Below are 27,769 nucleotides of genomic sequence, written 5' to 3' on the forward strand. Positions count from 1 at the left end.
GCAGGCGGTCATGAGTTCGATCCCTGGTACCGATAAAAAGGAAAAAGACAAAAAAAACTGAAATAGAGTTTTTTCAAATGGGAAGGAGATGAGCAGCTGGCAGGACTGGGAAGAGATGGGAAGAGGAAGGGTAGAAAAAAACAGAACTGGAATGTGTTGTATGCATATTCAAACTCCCTGAAAGAAGTGTAATTTTTAAAAGTTCCTTGTATGCGGTGCTGTGGATTTGCATGTAACCTAGACAGTCTTCCTGGATACATCATATTGTCGCTAGATTACTTTTTGATTTTTTGAGGCAGAGTCTCACTATTTGGCCCAGGCTGGTTGAACTCATGGTGATCCTCCTGCCTCAGCCTCTCAGAGTCCCGGCATTCGAGATGTGTGCCACCTTGGCCGGCTCATCTTCTGTCTCCTTCCCTGACTGCAGGCTGAGGCCCAAGAAGCCGACAGCTTTCTTCCATCTCAGCTTCCCCAAGGAAGGGCCCCGGCAGCAGGGAGCTGGCTTTTTTGTAATCAGCCAAGGGCAGGGATAGGGACCTAGGGCATCTGAGAAAGCCCTTGACATTGTCCCGAAAGAGTCTCATTTCCATTGAGATCCCTAGCCCTCCAGGTGCTAGGGCTGGACCCCAGGGCCTTTGCGCTGAACAACATTCCAGCACCCTGCTTGTTTTATTTCGCGACAGCTGTGAGGGCTCTGGATCCTAACCCGCCAGTCCCTGCTGTGGCTCCCCCTTAAGGAAAGTTTAGGCAGTGTAGCTCCTCCGGGTGCCCAGCCTGGACCCATCCCTTGGAGATCCAGTCCCGTTTTAGGTCCCTGGGATCCTTGACTGTAGACAGGTCCTTTACACCTGTTATGGGCTGGCCCTCAGCATGGGAAACAACCGAACTGTGGCCTCAGGCACAGTCACTGAAGCCAGGCTTCAAGAAAGAGAGGACCCGCTGCACCCACATACTGCCCTGGGGCCTGCGCTTCTAAACAGGAACTGAGCACCTCCCTAGCCCATTCTGCCCGGAAAGGCCTCGCCTGTCCCTTGTGCGCTTGTAATCTTATTGTCCCGCCATAGTTTTTCCCCAACTCATAACCACTCTGAGACTTCTCACTGGATCAATATTACCTAAGTGACCATAGCTGTAATCTTTTTTTTGTCTTTTTCCTTTTTATCGGTACCGGAGATCGAACTCACGACTGCCTGCTTGCAAGGCAGGAGTTTATGCCACTGAGCTAAATCCCCAGCCTCTAATAGCTGTAATCTTTTGGTGGGTAACAGGAATCAAACTCAGCACCTCGTGCTTGCCAGGCTGAGGCTCTGTCCTCGGCCCTATCTATACTTGTAATCTTGTTAGTTGACTGGTTCTGTCACACCTCCAACTCCCCTCACCTTGTGTCTTTGCTCAGTAAACATCCTTGAGAAGCAGGGTCAGCAGGCAACCCACTTTCCGGGCCCCTTCTGTCCTCTTAGACAGGCGTTTGCTTTCTCTCTCTTCCTACTCTTAGCCTCTGTTGTTCCTAGATTTTGTTCCTTGATGTTAGAGAACAGGAACTCACTGGCATTTTGGACATCTAGCAGGTCGGGAGTTAAACTACTTCCCGTATAGAACTTGGAACCCATATAGCATCCCCATATCACCGGCCCTGTGTCTCTTTTCTGCTTGGCCTTCTGGCTGGCAGGATCCTCCTTCAATCACACTGCCACCTGCCTGCTGGTGAAGGGACACACAGAGGGCGACAGGCAGGAGGTCTGGAGGTGTCTGGCTGGGGAAGGAGCAGGCATCTGGGCCTGGGCTCCTTCCCTTCTTTTGCAGATACCCCTCCCCACTTAGGAAGGTGCCACCCACTGTTCTTGGGCCCCTCTGTCGTCTCTGGACACAGCTGGACACCAGGTCTTTCAGTGCCACTACCATCACCCACTGCCTCCCTCTGGGGACATGAAACTGAGCCTAAGACTGCACCCAGGCTTCGTCTGTCCGCAGTCCAGGCGGACGCTGGACAGCAGTAGAGGGGAACAGAAGCCACTAGGGGAGGCTGCTGGGCCATCGCCAGTGGACATGGTGTGGCCCTGCAGTCACCTGGAGAAAATCCTCTCTCTCTCTCTTACACACACACACAGAGGTAATTTGTTCATAACATATAAAGACTAGTGAAAACCAAAGAACCAAGTCATGATGTTATTTGTAAAACCTCAAATATTGAGTCTGCAGTGCTAAATACCTGCTGTACTCCTGAACTGTGATTAAGAAGTATGGGGGATGTTTAAATTTTAAATTTGTCATTACAGTCACCTGCAGATCAATGGAACAGATTAGAAGATGCAAAAACAGGGGCTGAGGATTTAGCTCAGCGGCATAAGCATCTGCCTTGCAAGTGTGTGGTCCTGAGTTCGATCCCCGGTACCAATAAAAAAGAAAAAGACAAAAAAGAAAAAAAAAAAAGAAGAAGATGCGGAAACAACTGCAGACACACTCAGCCACCTTACCTCCTTACCTTTGACAAAGACGCCAAACACATTGACTGGAAGAAAGATGCCACTTTATTTATTTTTAAGACGGCCTCTTTAATAAATGGAAAATTGGAACAACTGGCTCTACACATGCCAAAGGTTAAAACTGGACCCGTGTCTTTCATCAGGTAACAAGCGAAAATTGGACTGGGTCAAAGATCTTGATTTTAAAACAGAACATTAAATCTGTGGGAAGATGGAGTAGGTAAAGCTCTTGAAGACATCAAAGTAGGCACAGAGTTTATGAACAAAACCCAGATTGCACAGAAACTGTCACAAAGAATCAACACCTGGGATCTCACCTTCCTGAAAAGCTTTCACCCTGCCAGAGAAACCACCAACAAGGGCCAGGGGTTTAGCTCAGTGGCATAAGTGCTTGCTTGGCAAGCGCAAGGTCGGGAGTTTGATCCCCGGTATCAAAACAACAACAAAACACACCAGCTGAGGGAAGAGACAACCCACAAGGTGGGAGAAAATGTTTGCCAGCGTTTCCTCAGATAAAGGAGTACTATCAAGAACATATAAAGAACTCAAAACAATCAGTCCTCCCAGATAAAGTCCCAGCCCAAAAATGGGCATCTGAGATGAATACACACTTCTCAAATGAACAAATACAAACAGCAAATAAATATGTGAAAAAATGTTCACATCACTGGTCATTCGAGAGATGCAAATTAAAGCAGCACTGAATTCACCTCCACCCTGAAAGAATGGTGACTATCAAGAAATCAAGCAATAACAAATGCTGAAGGGGCTGTGGGGAAAATGGAACTCTTCTCCATCGCTGGTGGGAGTGCGGACTGGTGTAACCACTGTGGAAATCAGTGTGGAGATTCCTCAAAAAACTAGGATTGGCAGTTCCATTCAACCCAACTCTTTCCCTTCTAGGTATCTCCCAAAAGAATTGAAAACATCATACCACAGTGATGTATGTGCACCCATGTTTATAGTAGCACAGTTTACAATAGCCAGATCTTGGAAACAACCTAAACGCCCATTGACTGAGGGGTGGATAAAAAAGATGTGGTATTTTTTCTGCCCTGAATAGTCTCAGTGAAAAAAAAAAAAAAAAAGAAAGAAAGAAAGAAAAAAAAAGATATGGTATTTTTATACAGTGGAGTACTATTCAGCTATAAAGAATGATAAACCAGCCACTTTTTTATTTTACCTGTGCCAGGGATTGACCATGCGCTTGCAAGGCAGGTGCTTATGCCACTGAGCTAAATCCCCGGTGAGTTCACTATTAAGTTGAAGGCAGACATCTTGTGCTCTGGGTGAATGATTTGGGGATGACAATGCACAATGTATGTACCATTGTTATCTCCTGATTGAAATTTTGTTGTAGTTTTTTCCTTTTTCTTTTTCTTTCTTTTTATGTTTGAATAAAATGGATTTTTAAAAAACTCATTACAGTCAAAGACACATGGCAATTTACTTCCAAATCTTCCCTCTTTCTATGAACATACTTAACCATAGTCCAGGCTGCTGTGGACACGCAGTTCTGCAAGTCCTCTTTTGTGAGGGTCTTTAGTTGCACTGTTGCAGCTGCCCGGATGTCCTGAATCGATTAAAAACACTTCCCTTTCACGGTCATGGTAACTTGGGGGAGAGCCAGAGGTTGCACGGTGCAGATTCGGTGAATAAGGTGCATAAGGACCACCATAGCGTATTCAGAGCCTGCCTCTCTTGGGACGGTGCTCATAAAGGAAACTTGCGGTGGTTTTAATCTAACCTCATGAAGACACTCAGGAAAGAGCATCCCCAGAGCTGTGTCAGAGAGGTGCGAGACTGGTGGAGGAAGCGTGTTCCAAGGGGCAGGATTTTGAGGGGGATTTAGGACAATTTTTTTACTATAATAAAATTTTAGTATTTAATTTTTTTGTGGTGCTGAGGATCAAACCTAGGGCCTTAAGCATGCAAGGCAAGGACTCTATCAGTGAGCCACATCCCCGGCTCTGTAATAAAAAATTTTAAAGGTTGTCCAGATGGAGTCTTCTGACGTAGTTCAGGCTGTCCTCAAACTCATAGCATTCCTCCTGCCTCAGCCTCCTGAGTGCTGGAACTATGGGCGGGACCTCCCAGTCCCAGCTAAGAAGCCGGCTGTTTTAGGAAAGAACTGCAGGCTGGGGGGTCCAGCAGGACCTGGGGGTGGGGTCCAAGCTTCTCAAACTCCCTGTATGGAGTCCCTTGGGGTTGAAGAAGAATAAGGAGTAAAAGGAGTTTCTGGCTGCCCTTAGGATCCAGTGGGAACCAGGGTTACAAAGGCCCAGGGAACCCTGCGGGAGGGGAGGGGACCCTGCTGCCCCTGAGGCACAGGGCTGAGAGCAGGTGAGCAGGTTTCCTTGGCAGGAGGGCAGAAGGGACAAAGGGGAAACGGGGTGCTAAGAGCTGAATGTGCACCCCCAAGCTTGTTGAAATCCTAACTTCCCGCCATACATGGTGGTGCACGCCTGTAATCCCAGCACTCAGGAGGCTGAGACAGGAGGATTGTAACAAGTTGGAGACCAGCCTGGGCTACAAAGTGATCACAAGTCTCAGAAGTTTCAGAAGTCTCAGAAAGACAAAAAAGAAAAGAAAAAAAAAAAAAAAAAAAAAAAAAAAGAGAGAGAGAGAGAGAAAAAAAACCCTACCTTCTTTTTTTTGTCTTTTTCCTTTTTATCGGTACCAGGGATCGAACTCACAACTGCTTGCTTGCAAGGCAGGAGCTAAATCCCCAGCCCCAACCCTACCTTCCAAAGCGACTTTGTTGAGATGGTACCTCTTGGAGGGGACTGGGGGATGAAAAGGTGCACTCACAAGTGGAACTAGTGCCCCTCTCTGGTACTGGGGACGGAACCCAAGGCTTTCTTACTGAACTACAATCCCCAGTCCTTTTCCAGTTCTGACACCGGATCTCACTAAATTGCTAAATTGCGCAAACCGGGCTGGACCTTTGGATCCACCTGCCTCAGCCTCCCAAGTGCTGAGCTTACAGGCGTGTGCCACCACGCCTGGCAGAGAGAAGAGAGCTGCTTGCCACCCGTGGGGACACAGAGGGAGGTTGAGTCCGCAGCGTGGAGCAGGCCTCATTCGGAGCTGGGAGCAACAAACTCTGACAGCTTCCAACTGCCCAGGTTCGGGTGTTTCCAGCACAAGAGGGAGAGGCCTGATGCTAAAGACCCTGCCATGCCCAGGACAGCCCCGCGCCTAGGGGCGCGCCCTGAGCCGCGTCCTCAGGTGCCAGTGTTAACGCAAGGTGCGGACGCCCAGGCCGGGAACCCAGGCAGCGCCGGCTGCGGTACGCAAGCACATGGCGCCACCTCGCGGCAGTAGTGCCAACCACAACGGCAGGAGCTTCGAGAAAGAGACTTAGTAAAAATAATCAGCAGAAGGGTCTGGAAATCGAGGACAGGCTGTCCACACAGAGGTTGCTAAGGCAAGGAAGCCAGCCACCCTCGCTTGCATTTGTCAGAGATTCAAATGTACGCGGATGCTGCTGGTGGGAGAGATGTGGCGGGGGGGGGGGGTACAGTTCCAAGAACGGTGCAGGAATTGGAAGTGAGTGGGGAAGAGGGGGAGATGCCCGGGCATCTCATTGAGTTGGTCAGCAGCGGGGTAGGTTCCCTGGGGTCGGTTCAGGTTTGGGAGTGGTGTGAGGATCAGGGCGATGGGCAGTCATTGGCAATCACTGGCCGTTGCTGTTGGGGGGCTCCTGCCTCAGAGGCCTGGGTCAGAGTTCTGACAGACATGTCCCCGTGCATATTCCGTTGTTCCTCTGTGTATTCAATCTCTTTATTTATTACTCATTCTATTTTTTTTTTTTTTTTGGAGACAGAGTCTTGGGACATAGTCATCCTCCTGCCTCAGCCGCCTAAGAGCTGGGATTATGGGTGTGAGCCACTACCTCCAGCTCTACAATTAGCACATATTTTGGGGGACTCAATTAGCATTAGTTGAATGCACCTAGTCTTCCCTAGAATGCTGGCCCCGCACAAACACGATTAATCAATAGGAGTTGTCAGAGGAGATAGACAGAGGCTGAGGCAGAGGGACAATGGCCCACCTTCCGGTCTCAGAAGGTGCTTCTAGGTCGGCGACTCTGAGACCCGGCGCGTATTCGCACCGCGTCTCCTTTAAGGGGCGGGCACGGGCGCTCCCGGAAGCGGCTGGTGCTGACCTAGGCGCCGGGGCCGCGCTCAACGATCCCGGGCCCGCGCTGCCGAGACGCCTGTATTCTCGTCCGACCAGCCCCTGCTGCGGCCTGGCGCGCGTCCTGAGTCCTGTGATCCCGCAGACCCCGCCAGGGGGCGCCCGTGCGGCTCCCAGGCTCCCCGCGCCCCCCAGCGCCAGCGACCTCCGGCCGGGCCGAGGGGCCTGGCGGCGGCGCGGGTGCTGCTACCAGGCGGGCCGCGGGCCGACTACCCCGCGCGGTCCCTCGCCGGCCATGGAGGTCCCCTAGGGCGCGGGCGGGCATGGGGACGCCGTGGCGCCTGTCCGCCAGGGTCTGCCTGTCTCAGCTGCGGGGTCTGGGGCGCGCGCAGGAGCAGGGCCTCCTCGGAGCCCCGGGGCGAGCCGGCCGGGCCCGGCTCTGCTGGCTGCTGCTGGGCGCGCTGCCCGCGCTCGTCTCGGCCGAGGGTGGCCCCGGGATCGGGGCTTGGGCCGGGCGGGCGGCGCCGGCAGGGCGCCGGGCTGAGGACGCACTCCCGGGAGGGGTCCACGCGCCACTGCCGCGCCGCGTCCTTCTGCACCCGCGCGTGTGGCTGCGCGCCGGCGCGCTCCTGGCGCGGTTCCTGCCGCTGCTGCTGCTGCTCCCGCTCACCTACCTGGGGCCCAGCCTGGCCGAGCTCTGGCTGCGCCTGCTGCTCAAGGCCACTGAGGCCTCCGGCCCCACGTGCATCAAGCTGGGTCAGTGGGCCAGCACCCGGCGCGACCTCTTCTCTGAAGCTTTCTGCGCCCACTTCTCCAGGCTGCACGTCCGCGTGGCCCCGCACCCGTGGGCGCACACAGAGCGCTCCCTGCAGCAAGCACTCGGGGACAACTGGGGGCACGTCCTCTTCTTTGAGACCCGTGAGCCTGTGGGCTCCGGCTGCGTGGCCCAAGTGTACAAGGCATTTGCTAGCCCCGCACTCCTGGAGGACAGCCCAGCTCGGGGACCGGATGAGGCTTCTGGAGCTGGAGTGGTGGTGGCACTGCGAGAACTCTTTGGAGCCCTGGGAAGGGAGCGGAAGCACCCCGGGAACCTCGCGGACCAGGTCCTTCTAGAGCGGCTGCTGCTACCCACTGCCAATCCGGGTGGGCGTCAGACCCCGGACCAAGCACCCCGACCACATGGCCTCGTTCAGGTGGCGGTGAAAGTAGGTGCTTCTTAGCTTCACCAGCCCCATCCATCTCCAGCAGCTGGTGACTTCCCCAAGCCTGGCACCCCCGTAGGGGCACCCCCAGCTGCAAACAGGCTGAGGTCCCTTCTCTGAATGCTCAGGAGGACAGGAGTGTTGGATTTTGGAATATTTGTATATACAAAATGAAATATCCTGGGAATGGGACCCACATCTCCACAGGAAAGAAGTGATTGGTATAGTCATGGTCTTAAGAGAATCCTTGGGCATTTTTAGTGTACCGTGTTAGGACTTCAGCCCATCACCCGAGTGTGATGCATCAAGTGTGCAGATTTCTACTTGTGACATCACATCAGTGCAGTATTTGAAAAGTTTTGGACTTTGGCACAGCATGGTGGTACACACCTGTAATCCCTACACTCTGGAAGGCTGAAGCAGGAGGATAAAAAAGTTTGAGCCCAGTCTGGATAGTTTAGGGACTTTCTCAAGACCCTGTCTCAAAAAAGGGGGTCAGGAGGACTGGAAGTTTAGCTCAGTGGTGTAAGTGACAAAAATGAGGTCATGAGTTCAAATGGTACCAAAAAAAAAAAAAAAAAGAAAAGGAAAAAGGGATTCTGAGATATAGCTTAACACAAAGTCCCTGGATTAGCCCCAGTACAAAAAAAGAAATCTTGGAGATTTTTGGGTTAGGGCTGCTCTTCTCTTCTGACATTATACTGAGTACTTGCTGTGTATAAGCTGCTGTATTTTTAAGCATTAGGAAACAGCGGTGTGAACTGGCCAGTGAGGGGTTGGAGTTCACTGTTGGGAGGAGGGACTGTCGCCTGGGCCCCTGACCCCTTTGCAGGTGGCACCCAACGCTGGCCCCTACCTCCCCTCCCTGCAGGTGCTGCACCCAGGCCTGCTGTCCCAGGTGCAGGTGGACCTGCTGCTGCTGAAGATGGGCAGCCGAGCCCTGGGGCTGCTACCGGGATTCCAGTGGCTCAGCCTGCCTGAGATCGTGGAGGAATTTGAGAAGCTCATGACCCAACAGGTGAATTCTCTTAGCTCTATTTCCAGTGAGCTGCAATTAGTTGGGTGGTGATGTTGGCTGTAAAATGAAGTATTTGCAGCAAAACCAGAGGTGTCCATAACCAAGCACCCTCCTGGCCTGGAGCCTGAATCGGGGAGCTAGTACCCGCCTGAAAAAAAACATTAAAATGGAGCCGGACATGTGGCACGCATGTATACCCTCAGCTACACTGTAGGCTAAGGCAGGAGGGCTGAGACCCTCTTTCAAAAAGCTGGGGGTATAGTTCAGTGGCAGAGCAACTTTGAGTTCAGTCTACACTACCACAAGCCAGAACATAGAACTAAGTTTATTTTGAAGTCTGACAAATGTGAGGCTGTTGCAAACAGCAGTGATAGAGTTGAGGCAGTGGGAGGCGAGCAGGGCAGTCCTTAGGTGGAGAAGCCGGCCTGCAATTCCTACAACCAACCAGGCATCCCCCGTCTGCAGGGGACAGGAGTTCCAGTGGAGATCTGGGACAGCTGCCAGCCGTGGCTGTCCTCGTGGTCAGGCAGGCTCACCTTGTCTCTGTGTTCCCCTAGATCGACCTGCGTTATGAAGCTCGGAATCTAGAACACTTCCAGCGCAATTTCCGGGATGTGGCCTCGGTCAAGTTCCCCACGCCTTTGCGCCCCTTTGTCACCAGTGACATCCTGGTGGAAACCTATGAGGTGAGTCTGGCTGTGCCCTTCCCTCTGGAGGGGACTCTTGTTTGGAAACAAGGGAGGATGGGGAGCGTGGTCAGAAGGGGCAGGGGCACAGCCCTGCCTGGAGCCACAGACTCCTTAGGTTTCATGGGACAGGTCTCACTGGGCAGTTCAGGCTGGCCTTGTCTTGCTATGTAGCCAGGCTGGTTTTGAACTCATGGGATTCTTTTGCCTCATCCAGGAAGTGCAGAAGCAGGAAGTGGGCCCCTGGTGAATAGGCCTCCATGGGGCATGGGTACCTGTGCCAAAGCTACCACTGAGATGGACCTTGTCACCCTTCACGAACAAATAAAAGAAAAGCCCAAGACTGCAAACCACTTGTGCCCTTCTCTAGGTCATTAGTGAATAGGATGGCAGAGAAGGTTTTCAAAGGAGTCTGCAGGGTATGGTGACACACACCTGTTATCCCAGGACTCGGGTGGCTGAGGCAGGAGGGTTGCCTTGAGGTTGAGGCCAGCCTGGGCTACATAGTGAATTTAAAGCCAGCCTGAACTTCATGGTGAGTCAAAAACAAACATAAAGGAAATGTAAATAAGTTAAAACCAGCATGTAGGTGACAGATTCCTAAATTGCTATAAGATCAGACTTTGAGTATATCAGTTAGGGTTTAGGAGAAACAGATATATAAAACCCAAAATGTGTAAATTTTGTTGTAAAAAAGAGAGGGAAAAAAAGAGCTCTAAAGGATACAACAGCAAGTGTGTTTAGGGGTGTTAAATAGCTGACCATATTAATGTTTTTGGTTGGATCATTGAACACAACTGTTTGCAGTCTCACTGTTTGAGTGTCCACTTTGTATGCTATGATACTGTGATTTGAGCAACTATCTCTAAGATGATAATATGTAATCTGTTAACTGGTGATTTCTTACTGTTTTTTTTTTGTAGTTCTGTATTACTTGTACCCTTATACTGCTTTGTTTTGTTTTGTGTTTTTCTCTTTTTCCTTTTAAATAAAATTAAAAAAGGAGAAACAGATACAATACAAGATATATAACTGTATAAGAAATACAAGATCGGCGTACAGTGGTCAGCCACAGAGTTGAATGTGGGAACCTGCAGATGATGCCTGCATGCTAGAGGGTCCAGCCGAAGGGCTGGGGCTTACTGCAGTGTCCCGTGCAAGTCCGTATCAGGAGGCTGATGGGTCTGCGATAGGAGGCTGAAGAATCTATGATGGAAGGCTAGAGAGTCTTCTACAGGGAAGGCTGAGGCAGAAGTCTCAGGCAGAAGCCAACTGTTTTGTGCAGAAGCCAGCAGAAGACGTCTAAGCTGAAAAGGAAGACCAGAGCTCCTGCAAAGAGGCAGCAATTAGTCTCTTTTTATTTGCCTTTTAAATGTGTGCAGGCTGCTCTCCTGGGATGGGTTATACTCCCGTCTGCCTGCCCTCCTCTATTTATTTATTTATTTATTTATTTATTTATTTTTGTCCTTTTCCTTTTTATTGGTACCGGGGATCGAACTCACGACCACCTGCTTGCAAGGCAGGTGCTTAAGCCGCTGAGCTAAATCCCCAGCCCCTTTTTAAAAATTTTTTATTCTTTATTTTTTTGGCTGCCTTCTTCTTGCACAGGCTGAGGATGTTACAAACTGGGGACCCTGACCCCCATCACTTGGTTAAAGTTTTGACCTTTTTTTTTTTTAGTTTTAACCTTCTTAAATTAACACAGTGACCCATACCTTAGATTGGTGACTTTTCTACACCTTAGCAGGTAGAGCTGTTATATCACTTAGTTAAGTTTTAAACGTTCTAAGTTGACACAGTGTGTGAACCCTAACACTGAGTCTGCTCTCAGTCAACAGGAAGGAAGCCAGGCCCGTGTGTCCCTGGCACAGGGCACAGGGGCAGAAGGCAGGGCATGGGTGACAGCTAAGCTAATGCTCTCTCTGGCCCTTCCAGGAAAGTGTGCCTGTGTCCAGCTACCAGCAGGCTGGGATCCCCGCCGAGCTGAAGCAGAGGATCGCGAGGCTGGGCATCAACATGCTGCTGAAGATGGTGAGCAGGGTAGGGCAGGGCAGGGCAGGGGCAGCTCGGCTGGGCATGGATGGTAAGGCCAGCAGGGACCTGTGCCTGTGGGAAGGGTTGAGCAAGGCCGAGTCCCTGACACAGAGTAAACTCAGGGTCTTGGTGCTGAGTCTGTACCCAGCCTTTTTTTTTTTGTCTTTTTGAGACAGGGTCTCGCTGTGCAGTTCATGCTGGCCTTGAGCTCACTTTGTAGCCTAGGCTGGTCTGAACTCACAACAATCCTCCTGCCTCAGCCTCCCGAGTGCTGGGATTACAGGTATGAGCCACCATGCCCGGCTCTGTACCCAGCCTTTTATTTTTTATTTTGAGAGAGGATCTTGTTAAGTCACTAAATTACTCATGCTGGGCTCAAACTTTTGCTCCCTCTGCCTCAGCCTCCCATAGTGCTGGGATTATAGGTGTGTACCACCATATTGGGCTGGTGTTGATTCTTTCTTTCTTTCTTTCTTTTTTTTTTTTTTTTTTTTGTCTTTATAGATAGGGTCTTGCAATGTAGTTCAGGCTGGCCTTGAACTCACTAATATAGCCCAGGCTGCCCTCCAACTCATGGTGATTCTCCTGCCTCAGCCTCCCAAGTGCTGAGACTACAGGCATGAGCTGCTACAGCAGGCTGCTGTTGATTCTTGAACATGGTTGGGCGTCTCCATCCCGGGGAGCCCACCATGTGCCGGAAGTGGGCTCTGCAGGGCTAAGGCCTGTGAGCCTGGCTGTGCCGGGAGCCTTTCCCCTCCATAAAAGCTGGAGCAGATGTTCTGGTGGGTATGACAGCTGGGGCTGTGGTAGATTGTCACAGCTGGGGTGGTTGCCCCTGGTTACCAACCTGCCCTCTGCTCCCCTAGCCTCAAACTGAGAGGCAGTGCTGGGGCATAGAAAGCCCAGTGTGGGACGTGGGGATTCAGAGGCTCCACATCCTCGGGAGGGGTTGGACAGGAGGCTTGCTGCTTGGGGACCAGGAAGGCGTGCACAGGAAGCCTGGCAGGCAGCTGGGCAGTGCAGGGACAGCCCCTGGTGGTGAGGAGGCCAGGCTGGTGTTGCTGCACCTGTATGCATTCTGACCTCGGCTCTGCTCCAGAGCATTGGCATAGAGAGGGGAGACTGAGGCAGGTTACTTCCTTGGTCAGTAGGCTTCATCTTCAAGGGCCTGGCTCGTGGGTACTACAGCTGAGCACGAGTTAATGTCTCCAGGAGGACACTGTGCTATGGTAATGGTGACATCATACCCAGGGGGAGCAGAGAAGATGCCAGCTGACCCAGGGCCTGGGACAGAAGACAGTGGCTGAGGGATGGGTGACAAGGTCCAGCTGGCTGGGGGAAAGGATGTTGGCCACTCCCCTCGGCCCCTGGGGAGGAACTGCTGATGGCTGGTGATTTTTGTCTTTTTTTTTGTCTTTTTTGTTTTTATCGGTACCAGGGATCGAATTCACAACTGCCTGCTTGCAAGGCAGGCGCTTATGCCACTGAGCTAAATCCCCAGCCCCGATTATTATTTTTTTTTTTTTATCGGTACTGGGGATCCAACTCACAACCGCCTGCTTGCAAGGCAGGTGCTTATGCCGCTGAGCTAAATCCCCAGCCTACCCAGCCCCGATTATTGTCTTTTGCTACAAGCCTCCCTGACGCCAGATGAGGGAACAGTCCGGTGTTTCAAACTTTTTTTTCTTTTGGAGGTAAGTCTCACTGTGTTGCCAGGACTGCTGTCCAACTCCTGGACTCAAGTGATGCTCCTGCCTCAGCCCCCTACATGCTGGGATGGAGGTTTGTGCCACGAGGCCCAGCTGTATGAACTGCTTTGGAAGAAATGTAGTTCAGCTGGGCATGGTAGCACAGACCTGTAATCACAGCATGGGGATTAGGCTGTGATGGGAGGATTGCAAGGTTGAGCCCAGCCTTGGCAAATGGGCAATACAGTGAGACTCTGTGTCAAATAAACAATACAGGAGCGGCTGGGAAGTATCCCTGTGTGTAGGCTCGAGGTTCAGCCCAGCACTGAGGGCCAGCAATACAGCTCTGGATAGAACTTCCAAACAAGGAATTGATAATGTTTCTTAACTTAGAACATTAATGACTCAAACTGTAAGGAAAACATACAGTCCATCTTATTCATTATTTTGAAAATCATTTTTCTCTTTAAGAACTGCAGCTTGGTTCATTCACTGTGCATTTCCTAACTGGTGTCCTGCAGACGGGCTTCACTCCCCTCCCTGTCACTGGGACGCTTGTCCTGCAGGAGGATTGGTGGGGCTGGCTGGTCCTGTCACAAGTTACATGTCTCCTTCCAGATATTTGTGGACAACTTCGTGCATGCGGACCTGCACCCCGGGAACATCCTGGTGCAGGGCACCGAGGGGCTGTCCCTGGGCCATGAGGCCCAGCTGCAGCAGGTGGGCCTCTGTGACCCACTGGTGGCAGTGGTGGCACCAGCCTTGTGCCCGCTGCGCCTGGTGCTGCTGGATGCCGGCATTGTGGCTGAACTACAGGCTGCTGACCTGAGGAATTTCCGGGCTGTGTTCCTTGCCGTGGTGCTGGGCCAGGTGAGAGTTGCTGGGTGGCATCTTGCAGGCTGTCTGTGCCCTGCCGCAGAGCTCAGCTGCTTCTTTCTAGGGACCACACAGCCACACATAAGGTCAGGATGGCCTGGAACACACTGTGTAGCCAGGCTGGCCTTGAACTTGTGACCCTCCAGCCTCAGCATCTGGAGGGCTGGAATGATAGGTGTCTGCCACCATGCCTGGTTCTGGATCAGACAGTAATGTCCTTATCTGTGTGTTGTGCTGCAGGATGATCAGCTGGGGAGAAGCCACAGTACGAAGAATGTGACCTTGGGACCTGTGCAGGTCCTCTGTGACCCAGAGGGGCCCCAGGGATCTGGCATAACTATGTAGAGAAAAGGCATTGGGCGAAGCCTATTTAGCCAGGTGTGGTGGTGCATTCCTGTCATCCTAAGCACTGGGGAGGCTGAGGCAGGAGGATAACAAGTTTGAAGCCAGCCTTCAAACTTGTGAGTTCAGGGCTGGTATGGACTACTTGATGTGACCCTGTTTTTAAAAACATTAAAAAAAAGAAAAATAAGTCTTAGGTGTCTCCTGAGGGGCCAAGCACAAGCTGGAGCCTGTGGCCAACTTGAGTGTCCCCTGCTGAGAGCAGGGTACAGTGCTGTGGGGCTACTGTTCCTCTGGACAGGTTTGAGTGAAGGACAAAGGTCACAGCCCCATGAGGAAGAGCTGGGTTCCAGGGCCACGCTGCAGAAGGCAACGGGCACTCAGATGACCACCGGTGGACTAAGTGTCTGAGCTGACTGTGGGGCTTTGGTCAGTGGGGTCCAGGGACACAGAGAAGCTAGGCTGAGCCTGGGGCTAGACAGCTGGAGAAGCCCCTGTGTGGGCAGGAAGAGCCCTGCTGGGACTTGGTGGCTGGGGGCCAGGCCAGGCGGTCAGCAGGACCCATAGGTTCTTTGGGGGCCCAGGAGAGCTGAGGAGATGGCACGGCCTTGCCTTGACCGTACTTTGAATTACCAAAGGTGGCTTCTGGCCAGGAGGGCCCTCAGAGATTGGCTGCCGTTCCCAGGTTGGTTTTTGCCAGCTCGGCTTAAGCAAGCCGCTTTGTTGGCACCTTCCAGGGCCACAGGGTGGCGGAGCTCATCCTGCACCATGCCAGGGCCAGCGAGTGCAGGGATGTGGAGGGCTTCAAGGCTGAGATGGCTGCACTGGTGACCCAGGCCCGGAAGAACAGTGTCACTCTGGAGAAGGTGGGTGGTGCCCAGGGCTGTGGGAGCCTGCTGCCTGGGGAGCCGCAGAGGGGCTCCTGTGGGCACTGTCCTCTCGGAGTCTGTGCAGGGACCCAGGGTTGGAAGTGCTTGGAAGGCTCCACATCCCCACCAGCCTCACTCCTCTCCCCAGCTCCACGTCTCCAGCCTCCTCTCCAGTGTCTTCAGGTTGCTGATGACTCACAAGGTGAGGCCCCAGGATGGGAGGTGCTGGGAAGCTGGCAAGGACAGGGTATTGGGTGGGCCTTCAGCACAGGCGCCTCTGGGCCTGTCCTTCCTTCAGAGCAGGGCAGCTCTCGGTGGTCAGTCTGAGTATCTGTGACAGTTAGAGCTAGGGAAAATAGATTTAAAACACTCTAAAAGCAGCCAGGAGCGATGGTGCACACCTGTAATCCCAGCTACTTGGGAGGCTGAAGCAGGAGGATCAAGCAGTTTAGCAAGCTGGGCTGTGCAGACTTGGGAGGCCCTTGTGTGAACCTTGAGAGGCCTTGTCCTGTCAGGCCTGGCTGACCTGGCTGTGGGGCGGGAGGTGTAGGTGGAAGGTGGAAGTCCCAGAGTGGTGACACGGGACGGGGAGGTCCCAGGGGGAACCACTGCTTCCTTCTGTTGCAGGTGAAGCTGGAGAGCAACTTTGCCTCTATTGTGTTTGCCATCATGGTGCTGGAGGGGCTGGGCCGCTCGCTGGACCCCAAGCTGGACATCCTAGAAGCAGCCAGGCCCTTTCTCATTCCTGGGCCTGTGGCCCGAGCCTGATGGGTGTCACCTGGGCACCGAAGGCCACTGTCAGGGTTCCTGGGGCCCACTACCTCCCTCTGTCCTGGCCCAGGGTCTGCATGGCTCAGGGTCACTGGAGAAGGGCCGAGTACTCCACAGCAGGAGCTGGGACAGTGGAGATGGGGCTGAGGACACAGATTCTGAGGAAATGGCCTGCAGAAGAGGACAAATACACATGGCGGTTTTTGTTTTCCTGGCTTTTTCTTTCTAACTCTCTCTATACTCCCTTGTCAGGTGGATTCTGCTGGTGGTTTTCACTCTTAACATTTAGGTTAGAAAATGCCATTAATTCCTGGAATCCTGTGCTTTCCCTCCTTCCCTCTCCCGCTCTCTTTCTGAGGCTGGTTCTGAACTCTCTATGTAGCCTAGGCCAGTCTCGAACTCATGCTGATCCTCCTGCCTGACTCCTGATTGCTGGTGTAATGGCACAACCTGGTCTGTGTCTCATGAGGTCAAAGAAGGAAGCCAAGGAGAAGGGAGGTAGATAGGAGGAAGGTTTACTAAAAAGAGAAATGGCTTCCAGTAGTGGGGAGGAGGGACCCAAAACTGGGTTGCCCTTTGTCTAGGAATTTTAATACCAAACACTGACCAGGGCTCAGACTCGCCAAGCCAAGCCGAGGTCAATCCATAGACTAAACCCAGCTTACTTAAACCAGCACTGAGCCAGTGAGGATCAGGCATGCAGGAGTCCGAGTGCGGCTGAGGTATCTCCTGGGCTCTCTCCTAGCCAGGTGCTTCACTAAAGCAACAAAGTGAGAAGGAGAAAAATGTTTTCCGGCTAAAACGGAGCAGAGTTGTCACAGTGATATCAGTCACCATGCTGTCTCCTCACTCATTGCACCCTGGACTTAACATCCACCTGGTTCTTGTTGACTGTTTTTTTTTTTCGTTTTTATCGGTACCGGGGATCGAACTCACGACTGCCTGCTTGCAAGGCAGGCGCTTATACCGCTGAGCTAAATCCCCAGCCCCTCTTGTTGACTCTTGACCCCAGGCTTTTGCTTAGCTGGCCAACGCCTGGTCATCCTGGCTCCCTGGGGCCCGGAGCCTCTGGCTCCCTGTGTCTTCTACCTGACTTGCCTGCTTGTAATACAGGCATGAGTCCCCATACTCTGCCTCTATTTTTTTTTAATTAAAATTTTTTCTTGATACAGGGTCCACTATGTAGTTCAGTCTTGAACTTGAAGCAATTCTTCCTCAGCCTCCCAAGTGCTGGGATTACAGGTGTGCCACACACCATGCCTGGGCTTTTTTTATTTTTTTTTAAACCTGTATACCCTTATTGCTAAAAAGTTGCAAACACATACCTACACATTTATACTTTTTATATAAGGTGCCACCACTAGTAGCATCACTGAAGGCACAATATAAAATTCGGGCAAATTTCACTGCATTTTGAATTATCTTGACAAATGTTAACAGTTTTGGTTGAGTTTTTGCTAGACTTTTTTACAAAGTAAACAGGAGATAGTGGGGCCGGGGAGGCAGCTCAGGGGAGCAGCCCTGACCCAGCCCACACGGTGTCAGTATCTGTGTTTGTCCCTAAGAATAAAAATTAAAAAAAAAAATTTTTTTTTTAAAACAGGGTCTCACTGTGTAGTTCAGGCTGGCCTCAAACTCATGGTGATCCTGCTGCCTCAGCCTCCTGAGTGCTAGGATTTTAGGTCTGAGCCATCACGCCTGGCTGGCAAGCTAAATTTTTTTTTTTTTTTTGCAAATCCATTTTATTCAAGGATAAAAAGGAAAAAAAAAAAACTACAGTGAAATTTGAAAACACATCATTCAGGGACAATGGTACATACACTGTGCATTGCCATCTCCAAATCATTCACCCAGAGCATAGAACATCTGCATTAGATTGTCTGAGCAATACCAGCACAAATTTTTCTCTTCAGTAAACTCAGAGAAATCAGTAGTTAACTATCTTACTATTTTTATATACATATACATATACATGTTTCAGCTTGTCACACTAATGAAACAATTGATGTTTACATGTGTGCTTATTTCACTAATGAGTGTGTTCCCAAGTTGCATGCATTTACCTATAAGTGTTCAGTTAGTCTTCTTTATGGCTGAGTGGTACTCTGTTGTATACAGATACCACATTTTTTTTATCCATCCCTCAGTCAATGGGCATTTGGGTTGTTTCCAAGATCTGGCTATTATAAACTATGCTGCTATAAACATGGGTGCACATATGTCACTGTGGTATGATGTTTTTAATTCTTTTGGGAAGGTACCCAGAAGGGGAATAGCTGGGGTGAATAGGACCTCCAATCCTAGTTTTTTGAGGAATCTCCACACTTGATTTCTACAGTGATTGTACCGGTCAGGCAGGCTTAATTTAACCAAACCTGGAGATTCCGAGAATAACTATAACTCATCTTGGGAGATCTGTGAATTTGAGGGAAGGACACATTCAGAGAGGGTTGGTCCATGCAGGATCAATTAGAAGGTAATATGGAAAGAAAGGCCACAAATCCAAGCTGGCTTACGGTCAAGGTATTAGAAGGCTTCTTGGGGCCCTACCCTCACTTAATTTGAGTAACTGGGGGTTGGGTTTCTCAGGTGATTTTAATTCCACCAGTCTGTGGCTGTGAACATGAGAACCACCGGCTGCTGGTTAGTATCTAGGTTCGGAAACTAAAACAAGGCTAATGATATGGTTGTGAGCCTCTTAGAGGACAGAAGAGTACAACAGCTTAACTTTGTGGAGGTGCACTGGCTGTGTCCATTCACAGATATGTGGCCCTGTGGAGCAAAATCCTAGAAAACTGCCACAATCCTAGAAACTGCAGGAGGACTTTTGTGTCCTTCCTGCAGGAGGTGGGGAACACATACCTGGGCTTGTCCTTCCTGAAGGAGGTCTTGGAATTCCACTGCCCCAACGTCACCAAAGCCATCTGGAGGATCTTCCACATGATGTACAGGTCCTGGTCTGAAGAATTCCATGTGCAGAGCTGTAGGAGGAGGTGGACAACTGTTGGAGTTCTATTGGTACTTTATTTCTTTGATACAGGGTCTCACTAAGCAGCTCAGGCTGACCTTGAACTCACTTTGTAGCACAGGCTGTCCTTGATCTGTGTTCCTCCTGTCTCAGCTTCCTGAGTGCTGGGATTAGAGGCACTTGTCACCACACCTGGTCCCTAGGAGCACTTCTCTGTCATCTACTACAAGTTTTGGGAGCTCAACACCAACCATGACCTTTTCTTGAGATGCACGACCTGACATAAGGACCATGCCAATTCTGCCAAAATATCAGTAGGATCATCTCAGGAGCCATGACTCTGGGGAGGAAGATACAGAAGATCAGCTATGCCAACTTCTCTGGTTTTTGTCTCTGAAGAGGCCAAGAAAAAACTGACCAGCATCAAGTACTGGTTCTGCTGCATGGACCTGGCCATGGACTGGACACTGTCCATGTCTGAGCTGTAGTTCTATGAGGAGCAATATGGGCAGCTAGATAGTCTGAGCATGGAGGCACTGTCTTTTCAGGGCTGCCTGTGCCAGAGAGGATCTCAAGCTGCAGTGTCCAGGGAGGACCACACTGGGATATGAAGCCGTACAATATGGCCAGCATCTTCAACATAGAGAAGTGCCTGGAACATACAAAGAGTAGGCGTCCCTGCTCAGGGAGAGCAAGAGTGAGGGCCCAGAGCTCTCTAACTGGGAAAGGTTTGCTGCTGAGGAATACGCCATCAGACCACGGGTAGGCGGTGGTCCCTTTTGGCCCAGGGACCTTTCTTAAAGGCGCGTGGACCTGTAGGGCTATGTATGTGAGGATGAGGACCTGGAGCTCTCTTGACGTCCCATGGCCTTATAAGAAACCACCAGCGCTCTGTCTTCTGTAGGAGCGGCGGCCTGCCATGGAAGAGAACCAAGTTACTCCGGCAGATCTCAGGTACGTGTGTTGGTGACTTGGAGACACAGCAGCACCCACACTCCACCCAGCCTTGGAGTCTGGTGCTACCTTGACACACACTTGCTCACGTCATTAGTATGTGGCGGGACATTCCATGGCCCCGGGGTGTGGTGGCCTCGGCGTCCTCCAGGCGCCCCCAAGGTGTGTGTGGCTGTGGCCGAGTGAATACCTTAGGGACGCATTAGCGCCCGAGGCGATCGGCTCCAGGTGTATGGATGACATTTTTTGTGCTCGTGTTTTTATTTTTGAATAAAGACTAAGAGTTAAAAAGAAAGTTCCGAGGGTTCTGAAAGGACTTGGCGGTAGCCACAAGGGTCCAGAAGGCAATTATCATAGGAGAGGCAGACGGCACGGCAGGTGCACATTCTAAAACACCTCGATCAACCAAAGTTGAGTTAGTGTTGGAAATTTCTTGGCTCAGGCGTTAACAAGAGGCTCGCCACACCAAGTCACGAGGGAGCCCCTGCATCGGGCTCCCTTAGGGGGCCTTCAAACAACCACCAAAGAGAGGGGGTTCAGCCGTGTATCTCACAACAGCCGCATCCTCCCTCCCAGAGATCTAACGCGCCTGCGTCGCCTGACTTGCAGCACGGCGATGCCGTGACGTAATGGCCCACGCGGCGCCGGGGAGTGACGTGTGGGGCGGGGCTGGGACAGCGGTCGGACACGGGGAGCATGTCGGCTGTCACCCGGCTGGCCCCTTTCTCACGCGTAGCAGGCTGTCTCTTGCGAGGTGGTCGCGCGCGGCCTGCCGGAGGCGGTGGAGTGCGGCAGTGAGTTGTTTGAGTGGTGGCGAGGGTTCTGGCGAAAGGCGCGGCGCTCAGACGCGCTCACCTTGAGGCCGGAGCGGGTAGTGGGGGTGCGTCCCTGCGTTTCCTCAGCGCTACGCATGCTGGGTCTTGTGGTCCTCCTGGGATCGGCGGTTGGGATGTGCAACCTGGGATGATGCAGGAGGGACACGGTGGAAACGAGTTTAGAGACCAGTGGGTCTGAATTAGGACTAGAATTTTACCAAAGAAGCATAGATAGCCAGGAGAGCCATTAAAGCAGGAAAGTAATATGGTCTGATTGTTTTTAAAACGTATTTAAAAATCCTATGTTGGAGCAGCCATTATTTCTTTCTTTCTTTTTTTTTTTTTTTTTGTCTTTTTCGTTTTTATCGGTACCAGGAATCGAACTCACGACTGCCTGCTTGCAAGGCAGGCGCTTATGCCGCTGAGCTAAATCCCCAGCCCCCAACCATTATTTCTTTGCATATTATTATTATTTTTTCATCTTAGTGGCTTATGTTTTTTTTGTGAGGTCGTTTTCCCTGGTGCTTTTATCTGTCGAATTTTTTGAGGCCTTTGCTTCTCGTATGTAGACCGAGGGCGCCACCATTCCAAAATCACTTTAAGTTCCTGGGTGGGGTTTGGACCACAAAGCGGTCCCCCCCCCCCATTTAAGTGTAGATTTGGGTGCAAATCTACTTGATTGGCTTCCGGTAACAAATTTTTTTTTTTGCTTTCTCATTCATCTTTTTGCTATTAGAATCTGCCCAGTCCGGGGGCTCCCGACCCACAGCCTTTTGTAGCTGTCAGGGTGGAAGTTCCAGGACTCCTGATGACTGCTAGTAGCTTCAGCGCTTGCTAGATCCCCAGATATTTTCCTCCGCAGCACTGGAGCTCAAATCCCGGATCTCAACCACTGAACAACATCCCAGCCTTAAACTTGTTCTTTACCATCTTCCCAGCCCCTATCCTCCGCGGTGTCTGGGTGCAAGGGATCTACCAAGGGCCTGGCACACCCACTAAGGCAGTGCTCTTACACCAAGCTGCATCACCAGCTGCAGGCTTTGTTTTTACTTGAATTTTGCTTTCGGTAGAGACCTTAGTTTTGTAGGTGGTGGTTAAGTTTTGGAAAACAAATGTTCAAAAAAAACCATTATATGTATGTATCTATCTTTGGGAAGTTGTGCGGGGTATTTAGTTGCCACAGTGGAGTTAACATGGTTCAGGTGGTAACAGTCATTTAGATGTTTGTTGAATTTTTGCATTCATTAATCATGACATTGTGGGTTTTTTTTTGGTGCCGAGGATCAAACTCACAAACTTGTGCTTATGCCGCTGAGCTAAATCCCCAGCCCAATCATGACAATTGTTATGCCATGGGTTTTCTTTTCTTTTTTTTTTTTGAGACAGGGTCTCAATATCATATATGCAGATATATGCAGATATATGCAGATATATCCTGTGTAAATACTATTGGATTTTTTTTTTTTTTGGTCTTTTTCCTTTTTATCGGTACTGGGGATCGAACTCACGACTGCCTGCTTGCAAGCCAGGTGCTTATGCCGCTGAGCTAAATCCCCCGCCCCGTAAATACTATTTTTTTCCCCCGTAAATACTATTAATATAATTGATATATGAGGTCAGCACAGTTCAAGGCAAGCCTGGGCTACATAGCAAGATCAAGAACTGCCTGAACTGCCTAGTGAGACCTTGTCTCAAAAACTAAAAAGCCAAACAAAACCCAGAACCAAACTGTAGGAACTTTGCAGTTCAGAATCAGTAGCACATTATGAAAAAAGCAAATTTTAATGCACTTTTGGGACGTGCTATACAAGAGAATTTATATTATGAGCTGATTATTATCTGGACTAAAGTTGGAAACATTTTATATAGGAATTCTTCAAATTTTGTATCCTTTTCTGTGAACTAGCATATATTTAGCTGCTGAAGACTTTAAATTCTTTTTTTTTTTTTTTTTTTTTTTTTGTCTTTTTGAGACAGGGTCTCGCTATGCAGTTCAGGCTGGGCTTGGGCTCACTTTGTAGCCCAGGCTAGGCTCAAACTTGCAACAGTTCTCCAGTCTCAGCCTCCCAGTGCTGGGATTTCAGCAGTGTGCCACCATACCCGGCACATCTTTTGGTTTTTTGAGACTTGGCGTGGGGTGGGGGTGGGGGTGGTGAGGGTGTCTCAAATGTAGTTCAGGCTGGCCTTGAACTCAGTGTGTAGCTCACATTAGCTTTGAATTTGCAGTGATCCTCCTGTCTCAGCCTCTTGAGTACTGACTGGGACTACAGCCATAAGCCACCACATTTGGCTGAAGAGCATTTTTTTTTTTTTTTTTTTTTTTGTCTTTTTTCATTTTTATCGGTACCAGGGATTGAACTCACGACTGCCTGCTTGAAGGCAGGCGCTTATGCCACTGAGCTAAATCCCCAGCCCCTGAAGAGCATTTTTAGAAATAGCTTCATTAAGTGTAAATTATGTTGTTATAGTCAACCCATAATAGTTGCAGTCCAACTGAATAAACTATAGCTTTTATGAATTGTGTGCCACAATTTGTCAGAAGTATCTTGAGTGATACTGGGGCTGTGGGTTTAGTTCAGTGGCGTAAGTGCCTGCCTGGCAAGCAAGAGGTTGTGAGTTCAATACCTGGTACCAAAAACAAAAACAAAAACCCACAGAAACTTTACTCAGACTTGAATGTTTCCTTGTTTTGTTTGGAGCTATTAGCAAGTTAGGATTTGTGGATCCTCTTTCCTCTTATACTACTAGTCTTTCAATAAAGAACGCAGTAGGGACAAAGGACATAAGTTGTTTCTCAAATAGATGACTAAACAGGAAAAAATTAGTTTGTTGATTTCTTTTTTTCTGAATAAATTAGTGACCTCCAGATTCACAATCCCTTAACCAAAACTTTTGGGAGCCAGCACGTCATAGTTAATGCATTCATATTTTTGGTGCAAAATAATGCACATTCACTAAATGAAAACTGTAGTTACCTTGTCAAGGCTGGCATTTCTTTTTCCTTTTTCTTTTGAGATGGTCTTGCTGTGTATTTAGACTGGCCTTGACTCACATACATAGCCGACGCCAGCCTTGAACTCATGGTGATCCTCTTGCCTCAGTCTCCAGAGTGCTGTGATTACAGACGTGCGCTACCATGCCTGAGAACACTGGCATTTCTGCCGCTGTTTGTAAAGCAGGCTAAAAAGTGTGTCACAGGATTTCGGGCTTCTATCACTGTCTGTATTTTGGTGGAAGAGATGTAACTCAGAAGTTTTGGATGACTTAATACTTAGAAAGTATAGCAGGTGTTTCCCACAGTGTTTTGTCTCCTAGTGCTGGTAGTGGTGCACACGCCTCGCCCCGGTACAGAGAGTGTCCCCAGCCCTCCAGGTACCGGGTGATCCAGGCCGAGATCTTAAGCGCAACCATGTGGTTCTGGATTCTCTGGCGCTTCTGGCATGACTCGGATGCTGTGTTGGTAAGTACCACTGTAGAGTGGTTCTCGACCTTTTTGGATTTGGGGCAGGGAAGATCTATTGATAGCTTATTTTTCTGTTTGAAGACCATTTTTCTGTGTGGGTGTATCCCTTCACTACTATGTTGCCCATATATATGTGCAGGAATCATGTTGCTTATGAAACTTGTTGCCTTCTGAACTATTGTACATGGTAATGTACATCTGGATTGGTTATGTCTCATGGGTTCTGATAGATTGCTGACTTTGGAAAGGGGAGTAGAAATGAATTTGCTTGGGGGATTGCTGACTTTGTAAAGGGGAGTAGAGATTAATTCTCTTGGGACCGGGGATGTAGCTCAGTGGTATAAACACCTGCCTGGTAAGCATGAGATTGTGAGTTTGATCCCCAGCACCAAAAAAACAAAAACCAAAACCCCAACTTATATTAATTCTCAGGGACTGGGGATTTAGTTCAGTGGCTAAAGTGCTTTCCTAGTGAGCGTGAGGTTGTGAGTTTGATCCCTGGTACACACACCCCCCCCCCAAAAAAAAAAAAAATGAAAGAAAGAACTGTTGGGTATGGTTCACATCTGCCCAGAGGATCAGGGCAGCCAGCATTGGGTGGGAGAGATGTGGGTTATTCTGTCTTGAGAGCAAAATTAGTTGTTGGTGGTTTCTAACCTGTGGTTAGCCTCAGCTGAGCTCTCATCATATCTGCATAGACTCCATTCTCTAGGAAATTACAGCTTTGACATTGAGTTCTGGGGCTGGGTGTGTAGCTCAATGACTGAGTATGTGCCTAGCATGCAGGAAGTCTTGTGTTCAGTCCCTACCACCAAACAGAATTTTAACCAAAAAGATACTGAAGTCTAGAATACTTTAGATTTTGGTATATATGGGCTTCTTTTCAGACTAGGAACAATGCCCCTCCCCCCCCATTTAAACATTATGCAAGTGTTAGAAGCATGCAGTTGCTTAATATCCCGTTTCTCTTAGAACTTGGTTCCCTAGTGTCAGGAAGGAGCTGCCTGGGTGTCTGAACCCCGTTCGACTGTAGGTCAGGTGTTAGGAGTAGAGATGGCTGTAGACATCAGGTAGTGATGTACCCAGGTATGCCTCTACTCTGGATTTGAGATACTCATGTCCACTTGAGGCTCCCATGTTTCACAGCAGAAATAATAGGGGAATTTCAAACAGTTTTCTTTTTCTTTTTTTTTTTTTTTTGTCGTCTTTTTCTTTTTATTGGTACCAGGGATTGAACTCATGACTGCCTGCTTGCAAGGCAGGCGCTTATGCCGCTGAGCTAAATCCCCACCCCTCTTTTTATTTTTTGAGACAGGGTCTCATTCTATAATTCAGGCTGGCCTTGAACTCATGGAAACCCTCTTGCTTCAGCTTCCAGAGTGGGATTACAGGTGTACACCATCATGTCTGGCGAATGAAACATTTGTATCTTTTCAGAACTTCGAGGCACTGCTGAGGTGTGGAATATCCCTGAAATCTGTTGCCTCCATCAAAAGCACTAGTGGCTTAGGTTGGGACCCTGAAATGGCCCCTGTGCAGTTACACATTGAAGAGTTGGGCCATGATTGGTCAGGGCCTGCATGTGTGGCAGTTAGGTTTATGACTGCTATTTTTTTCTCTGTGGTTTCTTTTGCAGTTGATGGCATCTGGTAAAGATTCTTGACTTTATTCTTTCTTGAATGATTGTCCCCAGGGTCACTTCCCATATCCAGACCCTTCCCAGTGGACGGATGAAGAGTTAGGGATCCCTCCTGATGATGAAGACTGAAGTGTGGGCTCCGCTCTTTACAAGGAGGTATGCCTTGAGTTCCTGTTCTTAAAGTCTCAGTTACCGTTTGTCATAAATCACCCCCGCAAATCCATTTTATTTCATGGAGAAAAAGAAAAGGAAAAAAAACCACCTAAAACAAAATTTCAAAACACATCCATCAGGGGCAAGGATGATACATACATTGTGCATTGCCATTCCCAAATCAGTCACCCAGAGCATGAGACGTCTGCATTTAATTGTCTGAATAATACCGGCACAAATCCCTCTCCAGCGAACTCAGAGAAAACTGTAGTATTACTATCTTCGCTGTTTTTTATATACATACACGTACACATACACATTTGTTGTTTCTTTCAGCTTCTCACACTAATGAAGACAATTTGATGTTTACATGTATGTGTCTTATTTCACTAATGAATATGGTCTCTAGTTGTATCCATTTATGTATAAAAATCTCCAGTTTATCCTTCATAAACATTTGTTTTGACTTGTATCTTTGACAGTCTGGGGAAACTGTTTGTTTTTCTTTTTTTTATTTCATTTTCGTTTTTTGTTGGTACTAGGGGTCGAATTCACGACTGCACACTTGCAAGGAAGGCTGTCATTTAAAAATACCTCGAATATTAGCAGAGTGTGGTGGCATATGCCTGTAATCCCAGTGCTTAGGAAGGATACTGAGGCAGGAAGGTCACCATGAGTTCTAGGACAGCTTGAATTACAGAGCAGACTTTCACAAAACAAAACAGCCCCTCCCATAAGCTCCCCAAATACCTTGAAACTTCTAATTTCTTTTGTCTTTTTGAGACAGGGTTTTGCTATGAAGTTCAGGCCAGCCTCAAACTCTTGGCAATCCTTCTGCGGCAGCCTCCCAAGTGCTGGAATTACAGGCGTGTGCCACTATGCCCAGCTTCATTTATTTATTTTTTTGATAACGAGTATAAACTAAGAGAAAGGATGATTTTGCTTCTCATTTCTATAAGTCTGTCACATGATCAGAGTTTGGTAAATGCTTGAATACTGTAATTCAATGAAATTGTGGGTCTGGATTAGTAAATATAAAAGCACTTAAAGCTTTCCACTTTTGTTTTCCTACAGGAGCCAGGTGAAAATGTCAAGAAATACAGACTTCCTATTGTAGATTAAAGTTGTAAATTAAAGCAGTTTGGCCAAGAATGTGGAGCTGAGTCCTGTTTTTGATAATGACAAGCACGTTTTATTTTCTGTGCCCTTTCAGCTGAGCCTTGTGATGTCCCAGGATGTAGACATGTGCAGCTTCATTTATAAGTGAGGGAATGGAGGATGAGGTGGAGTTACTTTTTTTTTTTTGTCTTTTTATTGGTACTGGGATTGAACTCAGGACTGCCTGCTTGCAAGGCAGGCACTTATGCCGCTGAGCTAAATCCCCAGCCCCTGAGGTGGAGTTACTTGCTTTAGCATCTCACACTGCTAAGTGGGGAGTTTGGGTGTGAGCCGAGTGCAGGAATGACAGCGCCACCCTGCCTGCTGCCTCACTGTCTCTGTCACTTGTGGTGGCTGTAATGAGGCCCACTTGAGCTGTTTCTCCCTCTGGGTATGCAGAGGTTAGGTCAGAAGTCAGTATAGCCACTCAGTGTTTCTGCATCTTCTGTGGGCTGGGCATTCCGTTGTCTTTCATAGCACTCTTGAATCTCTGCTTGTTTTTTTGGT

The 27,769-nt window shown here is 49.4% G+C and overlaps 3 protein-coding genes across 13 annotated transcripts in view; 2 read left to right on the forward strand and 1 right to left on the reverse strand.

Moving 5' to 3' along the window:
- The first annotated feature begins 6,812 nt into the window (after positions 1 to 6,812).
- On the forward strand, positions 6,813 to 18,331 carry Adck2 (aarF domain containing kinase 2). Of its 9 annotated transcripts, none has more exons than XM_005006100.4 (8): positions 6,813 to 7,831; positions 8,700 to 8,846; positions 9,404 to 9,532; positions 11,468 to 11,563; positions 13,873 to 14,124; positions 15,210 to 15,338; positions 15,427 to 15,543; positions 15,969 to 18,331. In XM_005006100.4, the coding sequence occupies exons 1-8, from the start codon at positions 6,950 to 6,952 to the stop codon at positions 16,107 to 16,109; spliced, it is 1,893 nt and encodes a 630-aa protein (XP_005006157.2). In that variant the 5' UTR covers positions 6,813 to 6,949; the 3' UTR covers positions 16,110 to 18,331. The 9 variants fall into 9 exon arrangements, with proteins under 9 accessions (XP_005006157.2, XP_003475386.2, XP_013014257.2 ...); XM_003475338.5 differs by having other exon boundaries at positions 15,490 to 15,543; XM_013158803.3 differs by having other exon boundaries at positions 13,873 to 13,974.
- Positions 9,154 to 27,769, reverse strand: part of Braf (B-Raf proto-oncogene, serine/threonine kinase) — a 199,865-nt gene continuing 181,249 nt past the window's right edge. The window contains exons 19-20 of one of the 2 annotated variants that reach the window (XR_010048076.1): positions 18,975 to 20,992; positions 9,154 to 15,687 (exon numbers count right to left, since the gene is read on the reverse strand). Coding sequence is in view for 1 of the 2 variants with exons in the window: in XM_063250605.1 (XP_063106675.1) it covers positions 20,939 to 20,992 (54 nt within the window). In the remaining variant the exon portion in view is untranslated. Of the gene's footprint in view, positions 15,688 to 17,552; positions 20,993 to 27,769 lie in introns of those variants that run through there. The other variant, XM_063250605.1, reaches the window with a different exon arrangement.
- On the forward strand, positions 20,686 to 27,256 carry Ndufb2 (NADH:ubiquinone oxidoreductase subunit B2). 2 transcript variants are annotated; one of them, XM_003475458.5, is made up of 4 exons: positions 20,686 to 20,828; positions 24,165 to 24,309; positions 26,006 to 26,107; positions 27,179 to 27,256. In XM_003475458.5, the coding sequence occupies exons 1-3, from the start codon at positions 20,731 to 20,733 to the stop codon at positions 26,078 to 26,080; spliced, it is 318 nt and encodes a 105-aa protein (XP_003475506.2). In that variant the 5' UTR covers positions 20,686 to 20,730; the 3' UTR covers positions 26,081 to 26,107; positions 27,179 to 27,256. The 2 variants fall into 2 exon arrangements, with proteins under 2 accessions (XP_003475506.2, XP_063106682.1); XM_063250612.1 differs by having other exon boundaries at positions 20,699 to 20,828; positions 24,150 to 24,309.

The sequence above is a fragment of the Cavia porcellus genome, unplaced genomic scaffold (genome assembly GCF_034190915.1).
Source record: "Cavia porcellus strain 051 isolate PalLab524CR breed Dunkin Hartley unplaced genomic scaffold, mCavPor4.1 scaffold_6, whole genome shotgun sequence".
In the NCBI taxonomy this organism is placed as follows: Eukaryota; Metazoa; Chordata; class Mammalia; order Rodentia; family Caviidae; genus Cavia; species Cavia porcellus.

What these genes read in the sequence shown, in the direction of transcription:
- Ndufb2 (XM_063250612.1), top strand. Translation starts at nt 20,731, where the DNA reads ATGTCGGCTGTCACCCGGCTGGCCCCTTTCTCACGCGTAGCAGGCTGT. An exon ending in GGAGGCGGTGGAGTGCGGCA is followed by an intron (nt 20,829 to 24,149) that starts GTGAGTTGTTTG and finishes TGTTTCCCACAG; the next exon opens with TGTTTTGTCTCCTAGTGCTG. An exon ending in ATGACTCGGATGCTGTGTTG is followed by an intron (nt 24,310 to 26,005) that starts GTAAGTACCACT and finishes GATTGTCCCCAG; the next exon opens with GGTCACTTCCCATATCCAGA.
- Adck2 (XM_005006100.4), top strand. Translation starts at nt 6,950, where the DNA reads ATGGGGACGCCGTGGCGCCTGTCCGCCAGGGTCTGCCTGTCTCAGCTG. An exon ending in TCCTGGTGGAAACCTATGAG is followed by an intron (nt 9,533 to 11,467) that starts GTGAGTCTGGCT and finishes TGGCCCTTCCAG; the next exon opens with GAAAGTGTGCCTGTGTCCAG. An exon ending in GGTTGCTGATGACTCACAAG is followed by an intron (nt 15,544 to 15,968) that starts GTGAGGCCCCAG and finishes CTTCTGTTGCAG; the next exon opens with GTGAAGCTGGAGAGCAACTT.